Genomic DNA, 15,936 nt, shown 5'->3' on the forward strand with positions numbered 1-15,936 from the left:
TTTTAGAACAGAAAATTTATTATAGACTAGAAAGTAATAAAGGGACAACAATGGTTTAATAGCTTAGTAAGTCTAGGTATGAGAGTAAGACTAGAGAAATACTTTTGTAACTATTTCATATGTTTAACCTATTAGAAGAAAGAGGGGAAAAAAAGAAAGAAAAGAAAAGAGGAGATGTTTACATGTGTAACTGTTTTATAGTCTTGTTAGTTGTGTGGTTCAGCAAACTTCACCAAATTTTATTGTCTTTTAGAACAAAAAGAATATATATATATATATTTATATATATAGTTGCTAAAGAAATATTTATTTAAAATGAGAAAAAGGAGAGTGTAATTTACCCCAAAAGTTTTGAGACCACTCAAAGGTGGACCCAATATCTATTCCAACCAATAGCATCTCAGCTTCCCATATCTGCAATGCTCAAACATTTTCCTCTCAAATTTTTTCCCATTATCTTTCATTTTTCCAACATTCTTGCATTCCCATTTTCTCTCTATTTCTTTCCATCAATTTTTTGAATTAACGCCACCAGAAATTTTGCATCAAATTTTCTCAAAAATATCCTTGATATTCATCAATTCAACAACAACAACAACAAACCATTCTGCCTTCTTCTTCCTTTGGATGCATCGCCCTCTCTCTCTCTCTCTAGAGTTGCGGAGTGAAAACTCCATTGTCTTCCTCTCTTTTCTCCGTTTCAGGTACTTTTTTTTTTCTCAATTTCTGTTTCTGGGTTCTTCAGTTTTTGCTGTTTCCATGTTTCATTCAAGTAAAATTCAATCCCAAGTTCATTTTCGTAGACCGATTTTGTTCTATGTTCTTGTTGAGTTTATTTTCTTTCATTGTTCGTAGCTGTCATGTGGGAATTTAATCCCCTTTCTGCTCTGTTTGATGAATTTAGGGCTGTTTGTTGTTTTGGTGGAGGAATTTTGAGGTTAACTATTTGAAGTCATTGATCCATTGTTGCTGGTGAAGCAAATAGAGTTTGAAGTTTGATTTGGTGTAATTGATTTTGATGATAAGAGTTTTGTACACAAGAAGAAGAGAAGCCATATGATGGCAACAGCTGCAATAATTGGGCTTGGTGCAGCGAAAAGGCTGTTGAATTCTTCATCCTATTATTCTGATTTCACAGAAAAGATTTTGTATGTTAATAATGATCACAGGTTGGGACAAACCCAAGTTTCCCCCACAAAGAGTGTGGTAATAGCGAAAAGTTCGGCTAACTTTTCGCCGAGCTATCCATCGTCGAATCGGCACTCACAATGCATCAAAGCTGTGAAGGAACATGTAGATACTCCCTCTTCTCCAACTGCAGAGCCATGGCTTCATAACACCACAATCTGGGAAGATGAAGAAATTGATCTGAAATGTACTGTGGAGGCTCTTCTTTTGCTGCAAAAGTCCATGTTGGAGAAGCAATGGAATCTATCTTTTGAGCAAACCGTGTCGACCGATGCGCCTAGAGGAAAAACAGAAAAGAAAGTACCTGTCACTTGTTCTGGTGTGTCTGCACGGCAAAGAAGAATGAGTTCTAAGAGGAAAATACAGAGCAAACATGTTTTTATGGCTCAACCAAAAATCAGCAAACAGTTAAGACCTACCATCAGTCCTGAGCTACTCCAAAATCGATTGAAGGGCTATGTGAAAGGTTTATTAAGTGAAGAGTTGCTTTCTCATGCCGAAGTTGTTCGTCTTTCGAAGAAAATTAAGGTTGGTCTCGCGTTAGAGGAGCGTAAAACCAGGTCAGCACATGGCTTCTTGTTCAGATTCTCATAGTTTACTTTAGCTATGATGTACCTATACAACTGAGTAGTAGATACCTTATTCCTGCTTGCATGTTTTCATTCCATTATCAGTCTGATGTAAGAAAGAAAACTATCATATGTTTATGTGGTTCTATTACTCCATCTTTAAAACACAGCTCTAATAATGATATCGTTAACTTCTAACTTACTCTCAGACTAAAGGAAAGACTAGGATGTGAGCCCTCTGAAGACCAACTAGCAATATCACTTAAAATTTCTCGTGCCGAATTACGGTCAAGAGTAATGGAATGTTCATTGGCAAGAGAGAAGCTAGCGATGAGCAACGTTCGTTTGGTAATGTCCATTGCACAAAGATATGATAACATGGGGGCTGAAATGGCTGACTTAGTTCAGGTGAAGAGCTTGTAGCAACACGTACAACTAACTCTAAACCTTATTAGCTCACTCCTAATTGAAGAGTTTGTTTGTGTTTAATGTAGGGAGGCTTGATTGGACTTCTCCGTGGGATTGAGAAGTTTGATTCTTCCAAGGGGTTTAAAATCTCAACCTATGTTTATTGGTGGATACGCCAGGTGAGGATATAAATTCTTTGAAAAAAAGTCATTGCATCATTACTAGCCAGAAGCATTAGATATCATCATTTGCACATATTCTACCATCGCATATAAAATGTAAGAAGTTTCCAAACCTGAATGAATGACGATATTTCTTTTCAAAGAAAATCCTAAGTTTTTGTTATACGCTTATTTTAAACAGATGAAAGATGAATTATTTCCTATTAATGAAAATGAAATACAAATTTAGTGGAGGTAAAACAGAATAAGAGATGTTATCAAACATGCTCATTTGCTTAAAATAAAACAAGAGATGAGAGTGGACAAGAGCCTTCTGAAAAGAAAAAATGAATCTTTGAACTTAAATCATTTAAAAATATAGGGTAATTGCCATGGATATCATTTTTAGGGCTAAGTATATATTAATATTTTTAAAGAATTGTAAATATAGCAAGATCTATCAATGATACTATCACTGATAAACTCCCATTAGCTATAGACTCTATCGTTGATTGATCCTCATTAGTGATATAATCTATCACTAACAGATTCCGAGAGCGGAATCTAAATTTTGTTATAACTGTAAATTCTTTTATATTGTGCTATATCTATTAATATTATAGGCCTAATTGCTATATTTGCAATTACTCCTTTAATGTGAACATCTCAACTTAGTATGCCAGGAATGACAGTTCAATTGTCTTCATCCATGCACAGGGTGTTTCAAGAGCATTAGTTGAGAATTCAAGAACTCTGAGATTGCCAACTCATTTGCACGAAAGATTAGGATTGATTCGCAACGCCAAAGTTAGATTGCAAGAAAAAGGAATCACTCCATCACTTGATGTAAGTGGATTATTGTTGACTTCAAAAAGCAAGTTTAATTGCAGACCCAACTAATGTAAACTTTGTGAACTTTGGGATTGCCCTAACGCTTTCTATTTATATCAGAGGATTGCAGAATCCCTCAACATGTCCAAAAAGAAAGTCAAGAATGCCACAGAGGTATTATAAATTTCTAATAACCAGCTCACTTTGCTCGTTCTTGATGAATATCTGTTTTTCATTTTCCTTATCAAGCCAACAACTCTTCTTTTTTAGGCAATCAGCAAGGTGTTTTCACTCGACCGAGAAGCATTCCCTTCATTAAATGGTCTTCCTGGCGAAACTCATCATAGTGTAAGCCTCGAATAGCAACTCTAAATCTGCAAACATAACATAATTTTCAGAACTTTGTTCTCAGTTCTTAACACTCCTTGGATTCCTTTGTTATCATTTTGCTTTTGCAGTATATCGCAGATAACTGCCTCGAGAACAACCCATGGCATGGAACAGACACATGGATTCTGAAGGTAAAATGATAGACCACCAAACCCTGAAAATGGATTTATGAAAACTACACCATTTTCATCAATATAAGATGAACTGATGAAGAATGGACAGTTTGCTTATCGAGATGAACAATCGACTAAAATACACTGAAAATATTGGCAGGCTGAGGTTAACAAACTCATAAATATGACACTTGGGGACCGAGAAAGAGAGATCATACGCCTTTACCATGGTCTGGATAATGAATGTCTGACATGGGAGGAAATAAGCAAACGGTAAGTCAAAGGAACTTATCTGAGCAAAATGCTAATGTCATTCTATGTTAGCTGACAAAATGCGTTTTTTGCTCTGAGTTTTTCAGCATAGGGTTGTCCAGAGAAAGGGTAAGGCAAGTTGGATTGGTGGCATTGGAGAAACTAAAGAAGGCAGCCAAGACGAGGAAGATGGAAGCCATGTTGCTTAAACATTAATTTGTTAAAAACATATAATTACAAGTCATACGTTGTAGAGACCGTCCATTGTCTACTGTATATATACAGAAAGCGATACTGTGTTATTTGCCATTGTGATTTTGATCAGAAATAGCGATAACAGATCATAGGGAAAGCTTCTGGAACGAGATTTGCATCCGTTGCCAAAGGAAGTTGTTGATTCGTGTTGCCATCTACTAAATGTGAATCAATTTTTTGTGAATTTTGATTTCGAGCCATGTTGTATCGATGGTGTCATGATCCTGCACAATGCTGCATCATCTATTGTAAGAAATTATCCTCTCAACTATTAGAAAAATGTCAAACAGAAAATAACTAGACACGGCTTGCCTTAGGGAGAGGAATTCAATCATCAAATTTCCTATGCAGCACAGCATAATAAAACCATAAGAGAATACTTTGTTTACCGGTTTCTCAACAAGCACAGAAGTGAATCACTTGATGTATATGTTTACCTAATAAAGGTGTAAACTTCTCATCTCCCATATCCCCATAGATCCACTATGGCCATCTACTGGAACTGATTCCTCTCCCAATTTGTTTTATTTGACAGCTTTCCATCATTTCCTTGATATTCTCACGTGGAAAGTAGAAAATTTTGTTCAATGTTTTTAAAGCCTAAGTAGTAAAAATAGTAAAAGTTCAAATTGCTACAACTCGAGCATTTCTATCTTTGAAGAATAGGACAAAATACATTTTCATAGAGGTGTAAGGCTCAAGGTTAAAAAATAAAAAATAAAAACAATAAGTGCAAAGGTAGGTAGCTTGCACTTCAAAAGTGCTTACTACTCTCTCCCCTACATGCTCAATATCTACACAAATATTTGACTTTCCCCAAATCTCGTAACCCTCCCCTATATTAAGGTACTCTCTCTCCTTGCAACTTGATCGACAAAGTACTAACTAATAAACTTAATGTTATTTGATGCTCACCCATTTGTTAAAACTGGCCTCCAGCCAATCATCCTCTGTAACACTGAAAATAAACCTATATAAATTATTATAAGTTCCGTGACTTTCTCAAACTCAATGGGATTTCTTGTCAAAAAGAAAAAGGGAAAAAAAATTATATGATCAACAAGGTCTGAAACCATGATCATCCAAAAAAAGGACTTATTCAATAGGAGGGAAGCATAGAAAATTAACCAAAATGAATTAAAAGGGTTCTCTGAAAATAACAGCGCATGACAAGAAGCCAGAGATTTGGATTCAGGAAGCATCTAACCAAGTTTTTAATTGAAGCACTTTATACAGTAACAAGGTAACTGTTAACTGACAATCTCCAACCCCCAATAGATGGAATATTATTCAAGAAAACTTCAATTTCATAAAATCAATTTTTACAAATTTTTTAACCTGATTTTATTTTAAATTCGTTAACGATTATGCACACTAAGAAAAAGCATAGATTCCAACCAACATATCTAAGCAAGAAAGAAAAATCAAACAAAATAATAAATAAAAATAAGTTAAGTCAAGGATGTTGAAAAAACATGTTATATAATAGGCTTTGAAATGGTTTGTAATACACATGCTAATGCAGTAATGCTAAACAAAATTTGATGCAAAGATTAAATATACAGATTTGAATCCAATTTCAGATTCATTTTAAACACAATTCGGCATTATAATTTTTTTTATGCAATCCAGACAACAAAATGAAGTCAAATGTTCAACAAAATCAATAGCAAACCTCTCAAACAAAAACCTCTCCTCTCAAACATCATGCTCAATATCCCTACTCTTTTAGTATCCAATATGGGTACTCTCATTCACCTTAATAAAATCTTATATTTTACATTTGGAGGGAACAAAAAAAGAAAAAAGAAAAAAGCATACCCCAACATCTTCTCATACCAATCAATTATGGATTTAATCAAATGCATTTATTTAATTTTTCTTCTCCTCTTCTCCTTCCCTATCTTCCTCTGCAAGTTCCCAGATATCTCATGCATCTACCAGCATGTTGACAACTGCACTAGGAATTCTAAACAATCCCTATTTTTCTATCTAATTTTCGGATACTTTTTCTCCTGCATCATAACACCATATAAGGGACAGAAGATCCATCATTAGCACAAGTCAACACCATATTCCATCAGATTCTCGTCCTTCATGAAGGACTTGCACCTCCTTGCGACCACCAGCATTTGGGTTGTCTTACTGAAGCTTTTTGAGCTTCACCGGTACTCAGCTTAACGCTCTTTTCCCCCACCCAGAAAATGCTCCATCATCCCTACAAACTTTTCTCTAGCCATCTGTAATCGCCCCAGTTGCAGAACCATAGGATGCATTTTTGACAGTTAGACGACCCTTTCTTAGTTCTTTTAGTTTTGACATTTAAGATAACATCTTTTCAAGAAGAAAGTGTGGTGTATGTAGCTATTCTTGGGGAATAGTGTACAAAAAGGCATTTTTAAGGTGGCAAAGGCATTTTTAAGCTATCCTATGGATCACTTGTTTTTACACTGTGAGTTTGCTTCCAAAGGATGGTGTATTCTTTTTGTACTTTTAGAATGGCTAGTTGTCTCCCTAAGAAGATTGATGATTGGATGATCGATGGTCTTGATGGTGGAAGTTTTTGTCGAAAAGGAAAAACCTTTTGAGATGTGCTACTCGTGCACTTTTGTGGTGTCTTTGGAAAGAAAGAAATAGTAGGATGCTTGAATATAAGTCTATTTCTTTTTATTCTGTTTGAGCTCGTGTTCAGCACACAATGTCTTGGTGGAGCACAAATTACACCAAATTCTTATCATTATAGCCTTCTTATGATTATTAACAATTGGAGGGATCTTCTTATTTAGTTTTGTGGGAGGAGGTTTTCTCTACCCCCTACCCTTAGGCTGTTCTTTTGGTTCTCTGGATGAATATATACCTTTGTTTCTTATCCAAAAAAAAAAAATGGTGGCAATGCCTTTTTGTAATTATCATTCAAGGGTCTTGTTACTTAACTGGAGGGCCCTGTTAATAGCTGGCCTTTGCCTCCCTTTTTTGTGGGCTTTATTTTTCTATTCCCTTGTGTTTAAATTTTTTTTTTATTTAATGAAAGTTTTGTTCTTCATCAAAATATATATATATATATATCTATGTATGTATGTATGTGTATATATATCTATGTATGTATATATGTATGTGTGTGTATATATGCATGTACGTACGTATGTATGTATGTGTATATGTATGTATGTATGTATGTATCGGGTAAATGTTGAGAGGAAAAGGGATTCCTATTTCCAGTTCATTAGAAGTCTCCTTGTTTGATTAAATATGGCACCATGATCATATAAACAATTGTTTGAGGGAAAAAAAAAGATCTAATAATCTCAAAGACTTTATCCTTTCAATTCGATGAAAGTTATGAACAATATTTTTCCATACACACACTTCTAGAGATGAACACAAAATAGTAATCGAAAAGTATTTTTGTTCAAAGTTTTCAAGGATTTTTTTTTAACAGGGGGAGCAAGCTAAGAACGATCCTCTACTGCCATCAGACCAAAGTCCATCAAACCATTAATCACGCTCTAGCCACAAGCCAGTGGTTCATCCACCAGACTTAGGTTCTTGTCTCGTTAGAACTCAAGTACACAGTTGTATAACCTATAGAACAGACCCTGTTCAAGGTCATCAAAGTTTTCAAGTAATTGTTAAATTAAGACATCGTTGGATAACTATTTGGTTTTTAGTTTTTTATTTCTAAATTTGTGTTTATTTTCTCACAATCTCTTACTCATAGTTTACATGCTTCCTCCACAAGCATTTGAATTTTTAGACAATTTTCAAAATAAAAAACAAGTTCTTGAAAACTACCTTTTTTTAGTTTTCAAAATTTGGCTTTGATTTTGAAAACACTCCTAAAATATAGACAACAAAATATAGAAACACTCCTCAAACTCTCATTACACTCCCTTTATGACCCGCCCATTAAACTCCATCTTTAGCCACTATGCAAGACCTATGTTTCCATTTAAAACCTGTTCATTATTCACATGTCATATCCAAACTCCATATTCAAACCAAATAATGAATCATAGAAGAAAAATCATCATCAAGAATCGCCTTTTGGTAATTTATCCATGCCTATTAAAAATGCATCATAGAAGTTTACAAGCAAAATTGATTATAAGATAGTAATTCACATGAAAGAAAAATCAGTGCATATTGATGAAAAAAGAATTTTCAGATCATATCTAAAGATGAAAGAGATTTGCCCACTAATGGCTGAGAGATTAAAGGCATACACTAACCTTAGAGTTTCTCCTATGGTACAAGCAGTCTACATAATCTAAACACTGCTTAAAGTTGCTTCACAATATGGAAAATTCTTCAAAATGTTATGTCAAGCTTACATCTACCGTCTCTTTGCTGTAGAACTACCGTGCATGTCCAGCAATCGTTCAAGGGATACTAGAGACCATGATTCCTCAGTTTGGGCATACACTTTTTGATTTAGAGTGTCCAATATTATGCTTATATTTCCAAAGCCATATATCTGGTGCCCATTGTGCATCCGTCCAGGTTTAGGCTTAAAGAGCAAACCGTGCTGTTGGGCATGGGCCTCAAGTACTTCTTTTAGAGTCATCTCAAGTGTACCACCCATACTATCCAAATTAGAAGCATTACCCAATCCAGCTGAGCCTTGTTGTTTAGCTTGCGCAGCAGCCTTCTGCTGAGCTTCAAATTGCCGTTGCTCAAGAACCCGAAGGTAAGAAATATTCTCTTTCAAACCTGGCTGAACCACCTCCATCCCTTCAACGGCTTGATTCATCATATCCAGTCCACAACTTAGCTGGTACCGGATACTTTCATTAGCCAGAAGCTCCTTTGGAAAGAGTTCTTTCCAGCCCATGTACCACTTTGTAACCTCCTCGAAATTTGGATTTGAACATAACCAGTGATACAATACCTGTAGCCATTTGGAGAAGAAGAACTTTTCCATTATATCAACCATGAGGTGGATAGGTAGAGCAGAAGCCCAACTAGTAACCCAGTAAAACTGATCAAGTTTTTGATTTCCTGGATTTACTTGGAATTCTTGCAAGACAAGCTGCAGTTTAGGTACTATAAAGCGACGCATAAGCTGCTCCCAACTAGCAGAATCAAATACAGCTTTCCAAGGTGACAATATAGTATAGGCAGAAGCATCACTTGGGTGCCAAGCACCGAGAACAAAACTCAACTTCGTACGTATGACCTGATACATACCCTCCAGCTTATGCCCTAACAATGGCAGCCATGGATGTACCCACATATGGATAGGAACAGGATCTCGCTGAGGTTCCCACAAATCTACTGCACTTGCCAGTTTAGGCATGACAACATTGTCCAATATGGTATGAAGGACTGAAGGAGGCAGCAATTTTTCCCAAGACTCTAAGAACCGAAGCATTGGTTCAGGGTCCCTAGCCTGCCAAGTATTTATGCCAGAAATTCTAACGGCAGGTAGCACAACTTCTGAGACCAGGAGAGTATAAGGCGATGTCATGTCCCAGATGTCAATACAGTCTTCATCTTGAAGCAGTGTCTTCCACAACGATATCACTTCTAAACCATGAGAAGGATTTTGAAGAGGATCCCAGCCCTGAAATACTCTAATAAACAAAGGTAGTGCAAATGAACATGCAATGCAAGACAAGTTACATAACTTGTAGTCATCACCAAATTTTCTCCGCAAGCCACTAAAACACTTGGCGAGTCCATCTAATGTCAATGTTCCAGCAGAATTATCTTCTCCTATTCGTTCTATCATCCTCGTAATTTCTTCCATACTATCCAACTGCTTCTTCTGACGAGCCAGCTCAATTTCTAACTTTTCCTTCTCTTCCTGTAAGCTCAGTGCAGTTTCCTTCTTATTTCTCAAATCTCTATCAATTTTTTGGATATCCAACTCAGCCAAATCTACAATCAACCTCACATTATGCTGCAGCTCTGGCATAGGAATGTCATTTTCTCTGGCTTTCTCTTCAGCATTCAGATTCTCTAAATTTGTCAACACCCGCACCTGAGGGCCACGCATATCAAACACCTTTTGGACAACCTCCAATGCCTGGTCCTGCTTGCTAGCCAGTAATTCCTCAGCTGTTAAATATGCGTTTTTCTTCTTTTTAGACCTAACTTGCTTCGACCATAACCTCTCCTTTGCCTTGGTCGTTGGTTGGGGCAATGTTTTCTCCTCAAGTTCCTGCAAAGCAGGTATCTTAGGTGCCTCTTTGAAGTCATTAAAACCCATACCCATATTCTTAGGCCTCATTTTAGCTTCGATGGGAGCTACAATCCCCTGTTCGTTTTTTCCAAGCCCACCTCCTTTGTATCCCATTTTTTCAAGTAGCTTCAGGCCGATGCCCTTAGTATGCTTCTCAAACGCTCCAACATTCCCAGGGTCAGAATCTTTTCTGCTCCCGGCTACACCTCGACTTTTCTTCTCTATCTGTGATTTCACTCTTTCCCTCTCCCTCCTTTCAGCTCCCTCTTTAATGATTCTCCCAAACGCAGTGGGCAAAAAGAAGTCATCGCCATCTTCATCTCCATCAACATTGGAACCATTTTCCTTAAACCCATTGGGATTTCTGTCAGAACTCGACGAATTAAAGCCCAATCCAGAACCAGAAGGGCTAGAACCCAAGCCAAGGCCAGGCCGGTCATCGTCCACATTGTCAGTATCTCCATCCTTGGAAATCCTATCAATCTCCTGGTTAGGCATGACGGTGCCGGTGGATACAAAATTGACAGGCTTGGTGAGGTCAGGTTTCCTAGACAAGTCGCGGTCCTTGCGGCGCTTCCGAGACGAAAATCCATCGCCATCAGAGTCCGAATCCGACCCAGTCGCAAACACACCATAAAGAACATCGTCTTTCGTTTGGGACCTCTTCTCTTTGCGCTTACGGTAAAGAAACTCGCCATCAATCCATTGACCATCATCGTAATCATTCTCCATACCAAACCTCTCCATCTCCTGATAATCATCCATCTCTCGCTCTCTCTCCCCTTATCAAATACACACAAATTATACACTAATTTCAGAACCAAGAAGGAATTCGGGAAAGCCCCTGATTTTCTAATTTTACTCAAGGAAACGGATTATGGCGGCTCCAGAATAAAAATTTAAAGAACAACAAAGGAGTGGAGTCTGGGTCAAGTTTGAAATAGAAAACCTAGGATGACTGATAATATAAAAAATTATTGAATAAGAAGAAAACCTACTTTAGTAGCTGCCCTTCTTCTTCTTCTTCTTCTTCTTCCTCCTCCTCCTCCTCCTTTAGAAGATTTTTCGAATTTGGTTTCCTGTTATGAACGTCGGAATATTGTACCGCCGCCTTCAGCCGTGGCCAGTTACCGCTGCGAAATTGGGCTGAAGGTTCATTTTATTCGCCCGATTTGTCAATTTTGCCTTCAAAATTATAAATTACCCAAGGAAGGTTCAAATTTTAAATTAATTAAATTAGGTTTTTCTTCCGAAAGAAAAATAAATTAGTTTTTTTTTCTTTTTACCGATGGGCTAATCAAACCTTTTGAATTATGCTCATTTTTTACAAAATTGTAACAACACGACCGCTAGGACTTAAGTTAGACTGTTACTAAATACATGCATGCATGGAATTCAAAACGACACTCGGTTATGGCGAAATAAATGCTAATTAAATAAGTTAAGTTCAAAAGACTTTCATTAAATTTAAATACTAAATCAATAGTAGAGTACCCACAAATCATAAAGGATAATAAATAAATCTGAAAAATAATTCTTAAAAGTAAGTTTTAAATATCAAAACTAAAAATTAAAAGAAACATGAAAAGAATTCTAAATCTCATGATGTGGAAGTGTAAAACTAGTCCAAGTGGCTCGATCACGAATTCCGCTTGTCCATCGCCGGTGCATCTCTACCCTTACCTGAAACAACATCATGAGAAAGAATGAGTATAAAATACTCAGTAAGTAACCCCACCACTGAGTATTTAACCCCACCACTGGGGTCAGGCTAGGCATCTATGTCCTCGATACCTACCTCTAGTGAAACATATAAACTGCTCAAGTCCTCATGGGACACATATACACATGAAACAAAGAAAAAAGGAGACTGAGTTCTATCCTACTGTAGTTAAGTATGCCCACTACCAATGTCTCAAATAAATTATCCATATGTAGCTTCGTCAAAAAGATCACTTCCAAATGACTTTACCAAAATTTCTCAACAACCAAAATTAATTCACAAGGGGTCATCAAAGCATAAAACTTACCAAAACTCGCTAAAACAAATTCCAACTTCACTGAACAACACTTCAATACCTTCACAAACTTAATCCAAAGTTGAAACACAATGAGTATCAACTAATTGATGCCAAAAGTAAATGAGTATTCAAGAATCAACCGAAAACAAACCCAAACAGCAGAAATCTTACCCAAATCGATAGATCCAGTGACGGCAAAAGTGAACGACGCTTGAGCAGTAGTGGATGGAGGTCATGAAGAAGAAACTGACGCGGCAGCTTTGAGTGGCGTCGGATAGGCTCACGAACATGAGGAAGAAAAGCGGGGTGGGGTTTGACTTTTTATAAAAAAAACAATAATAATAATAATAATGGGGTTTGACTTTTTATAAAAAAAACAACAACAATAATAATAATAATAAAACAAAAAAAGGAAATAAATATAATTACATTTAATTCCTTTTCGTTTTATACTATTAAATTCCTTTCCGTTTCAAAAGAAAATTAATTTCTGCCATTAATTTCCAATTTGAATAATTTCACGCTAACAATTAAATTCCCACACTTACACTTGAAGTCCAAAATTTCAAAAAGGCCCTCCAACTAATAACAATTACTAAAATTCCAAATAATAAAGTTACTGAAATTACATTATTACTAAAAAATATGCGGGGTGTTACATTCTTCTCTCTTCAAAGAACTTTCGTCCTCGAAAGTTCATTCTTGAAAAAAAAAAAAAAACTTCGGGGTGTTACATTCTTCCCTCCTCAAAGAACTCTTGTCCTCGAAAGTTCATTCTTGAAAAAGCTCTGGGTACTGGGCCTTCATCTCATCCTCTCACTGCCAGGTAGCCTCCTTGAACTGGTGATTCTGCCACAGGACTTTCACAAAAGTAATTTCCTGGCGGCGTAATGTTTTTACCTCTCTGGTGAGGATCTCTATAGGCTTCTCCTCGTAGCTCAAGTTCTCATTCAACTGTAAAGGTTCGTAGTCAACTACATGGGACGTGTCTGTTACATACTTCCTTAGTATCGAAATATGGAAGACATTATAAACTGAAGACAGTGCTGGGGACAATGCCAAACGGTAAGCTACGGGACCAACTCGTTCCAGGACCTCGAAAGGTCCAATGAATCTCGGACTCAACTTTCTCTTCCTGCCAAACCTCAGAATACCTTTCATGGGTGCCACTTTTAAGAACACTTTCACACCATTCTCAAATTCCAGGTCCTTACGTCTTACATCGACATAGCTTTTCTGTCTGCTCTAAGCTGGTTGCATACGAGCCCTGATCTTCTGTATTGCCTCATTCGTGGTCTGCACCAATTCAGGTCCTAACAACTTCCTCTCACCAACCTCACCCCGGATACTGGAGACTTGCAACTCTTTCCATATAGGGCCTCAAATGGCAATGTGCCAGTGGCACTCTGACAACTATTATTATATGCGAATTCCATTAAATGCAAGTGAGAGTCCCAACTCCCTGAAAACTCTAGTGCACAAGCGCACAACATATCTTCCAATATCTGGTTCAGACGTTCTATTTGACCATCAGTCTATGGGTGAAAAATTGTACCAAAATTCAATCGAATACCCAATGCTAACTAGAGACTCTTAAAAAAAAACTAGATGCAAAACGAAGGTCATCATTTGACATGGCTAAATCTAGTACCAAAAGAGGTGTAACAACCCCTTCCATAAATAACTATGACACTTAAGATGTTGAAAATCAGCAACACTTCTACACGTCCGAGTTGAGAACTATGAAAACGGTCATGAAGTTAAGAAAGTCTTATATACTAAAAACATATATCTAAGCCTACCATGTCACAGGGAAAACTTCATATGTGTAGTGAAGAAACTGGTCATACTATATAATGTGTCATCTGAAGATACGTACCAAAACAAATCTAGTCAACTGAAAACTGCTTCTACTCTAGAAGCACCAACTGTGATGTCTTTCCTAGGGTCTACATGTCTAAAAATAACCCTGTCTAATTAAGTCTCACATTCATGAGAAACTCATCATGAGCTTTATGCTGTCATGAGCTATAAAACTTGCTTGAGCCATCCTCATATTATTCTTTAGGCTTGAAACAATCACATATCATTACTTAGTCCCCGCTGCAAACGAGTCCAAAATTTCCCCCGAAAATGAGGGTTTGAAGTCCCTGGATGCTAAAGCATAAGTCAATTGATAATACATTTTCATAACCTCGTAATAACCGTAATTGATCCTTGAAGTCATTTTTTTTTAACAATAAAACCTTCTTGATTCATAAGTCCTAGCTTGGATTACTCGTACTCCTTAAAGCTAGTGAATTCATTGCCCATGCAAGAGAATACATACTATCTTGTAATGCTCCAAAACCACTTTTAGTAACTCCTTACTATCAACTCAACTTTATTGCCAAGTCTATCCCTTATACCAATGGTTATATTGGAAGATTCAACTTACTTACCTTTGTGCATATACCATTATTGTCTACCTCGAATTGGATTATTTTCTTTTCTTAATCAAATTGATGGTCTTGCTAGTTCATGTTTCCAACACTTGCACACAAAGTCAAAATCCCTTAAATCTTACTAGTGCCCTCAATATTTTACGTCTTAACTAATGAAGCCTCAACATACTGTATCAATAGTTCTCGAACATCTACTGTTACTAGTAACTCCATTTTAACTTATCCCTTCTCAACCTTCTATTTCGGTAACAGATTCTTGTATTAAAACAAAGTTCTATACCAATCACCTACATAAGCCATCTTTCCATCTAACACATATTGTCCTAAAGTTCCAAATGATAATGAGGTATTCTTCTTTTACACCAAAACAAATACCTTGTAAACCCTCTTATCAAGCCTTCAAACCATACTTAACTAGGAGTTTCGGACACATTAAATTTCTTTCTCTTTCCAAAAGAGTAAACTTTGTTGGATACTTTCTCTCATTCACATTTATCTCTGATAAAACCACTAAATTCAAGACACCTCCCTTTTTTTTCCACTTTCCATGTGGAACATAATCTCTTTACTAAATTATATTTTACTTAACTCCTCCATAAATCTTATCTCTCTCACTAAGAATTTCCATCTTGTAGAATTCCTCTTTGCCAAAGACTTTTGTTTCTTCAAATTTGTCTAACTTGGATCTCCTTAACACAATAAGACTCTGGGCTTAGTCTAAGTATACTAAAATAATCCTTCAACCTAAACAAATAACACCTTGCTTTAACCCACCCCTTTAAGTCCAAGGTCATGTCCAACTATTTTAGCTTCCTTTAATGACATATACCTAGCTAGATATTCCAAAAGAATTCTTTATATCATTACACATACTTTACCTATTTCATCCAGTTGTAGTATTACCCAAATGATTATGACTTATGAATCCTTTCTAAAATTCTTCTCGAAATGTTGGGTTTTTAATATCTCAAAACCTTCAATAAATTTATAGACTCTTTTTCTTTTCCTCCTTATTCATAAAACAACTTTTAACCTTATACTTGAGTACTGGCCTGTGTATTTATACTACCACTGATTCAACTATCCAACACAAAAACATAACACCAGTCCTTGATCAATT

At 36.5% G+C, this 15,936-nt stretch overlaps 2 protein-coding genes across 4 annotated transcripts; one reads left to right on the top strand and one right to left on the bottom strand.

Moving 5' to 3' along the window:
• Positions 1 to 410: 410 nt before the first annotated feature.
• Positions 411 to 4,351, top strand: SIGA (sigma factor A). The gene is made up of 10 exons (XM_039046121.2): positions 411 to 704; positions 905 to 1,748; positions 1,967 to 2,165; positions 2,252 to 2,344; positions 3,044 to 3,172; positions 3,278 to 3,331; positions 3,428 to 3,505; positions 3,616 to 3,678; positions 3,821 to 3,933; positions 4,020 to 4,351. Exons 2-10 carry the CDS (start codon positions 1,057 to 1,059, stop codon positions 4,126 to 4,128), a joined length of 1,530 nt encoding a protein of 509 aa, XP_038902049.1. The 5' UTR covers positions 411 to 704; positions 905 to 1,056; the 3' UTR covers positions 4,129 to 4,351.
• Positions 4,093 to 11,557, bottom strand: STIPL1 (GC-rich sequence DNA-binding factor-like protein with Tuftelin interacting domain-containing protein). 3 transcript variants are annotated; one of them, XR_016523804.1, is made up of 2 exons: positions 8,397 to 11,552; positions 4,093 to 4,391 (listed from the first exon to the last, which is right to left on the bottom strand). XR_016523804.1 is itself a non-coding variant. In XM_039046120.2 (2 exons), exon 2 carries the CDS (start codon positions 11,114 to 11,116, stop codon positions 8,501 to 8,503), a length of 2,616 nt encoding a protein of 871 aa, XP_038902048.1. In that variant the 5' UTR covers positions 11,117 to 11,133; positions 11,350 to 11,557; the 3' UTR covers positions 8,210 to 8,500. The 3 variants fall into 3 exon arrangements, 1 of the variants encoding a protein (XP_038902048.1); XR_005485006.2 differs by having other exon boundaries at positions 4,093 to 4,401; XM_039046120.2 differs by lacking the exon at positions 4,093 to 4,391 and having other exon boundaries at positions 8,210 to 11,133; positions 11,350 to 11,557.
• Positions 11,558 to 15,936: the final 4,379 nt, after the last annotated feature.

Source organism: Benincasa hispida, chromosome 10 (genome assembly GCF_027475165.1).
Source record: "Benincasa hispida cultivar pf3 chromosome 10, pf3_genome.v1.1, whole genome shotgun sequence".
Classification (NCBI taxonomy): Eukaryota; Viridiplantae; Streptophyta; class Magnoliopsida; order Cucurbitales; family Cucurbitaceae; genus Benincasa; species Benincasa hispida.

Excerpts from the sequence above, each read along its gene's own strand:
- STIPL1 (XM_039046120.2), bottom strand. The coding sequence starts at position 11,116 with ATGGATGATTATCAGGAGATGGAGAGGTTTGGTATGGAGAATGATTAC.
- SIGA (XM_039046121.2), top strand. The coding sequence starts at position 1,057 with ATGATGGCAACAGCTGCAATAATTGGGCTTGGTGCAGCGAAAAGGCTG. Across the intron at positions 3,506-3,615 it reads CTGGCGAAACTCATCATAGT|TATATCGCAGATAACTGCCT; the intron begins GTAAGCCTCGAA and ends TTGCTTTTGCAG. Across the intron at positions 3,679-3,820 it reads CAGACACATGGATTCTGAAG|GCTGAGGTTAACAAACTCAT; the intron begins GTAAAATGATAG and ends AAATATTGGCAG.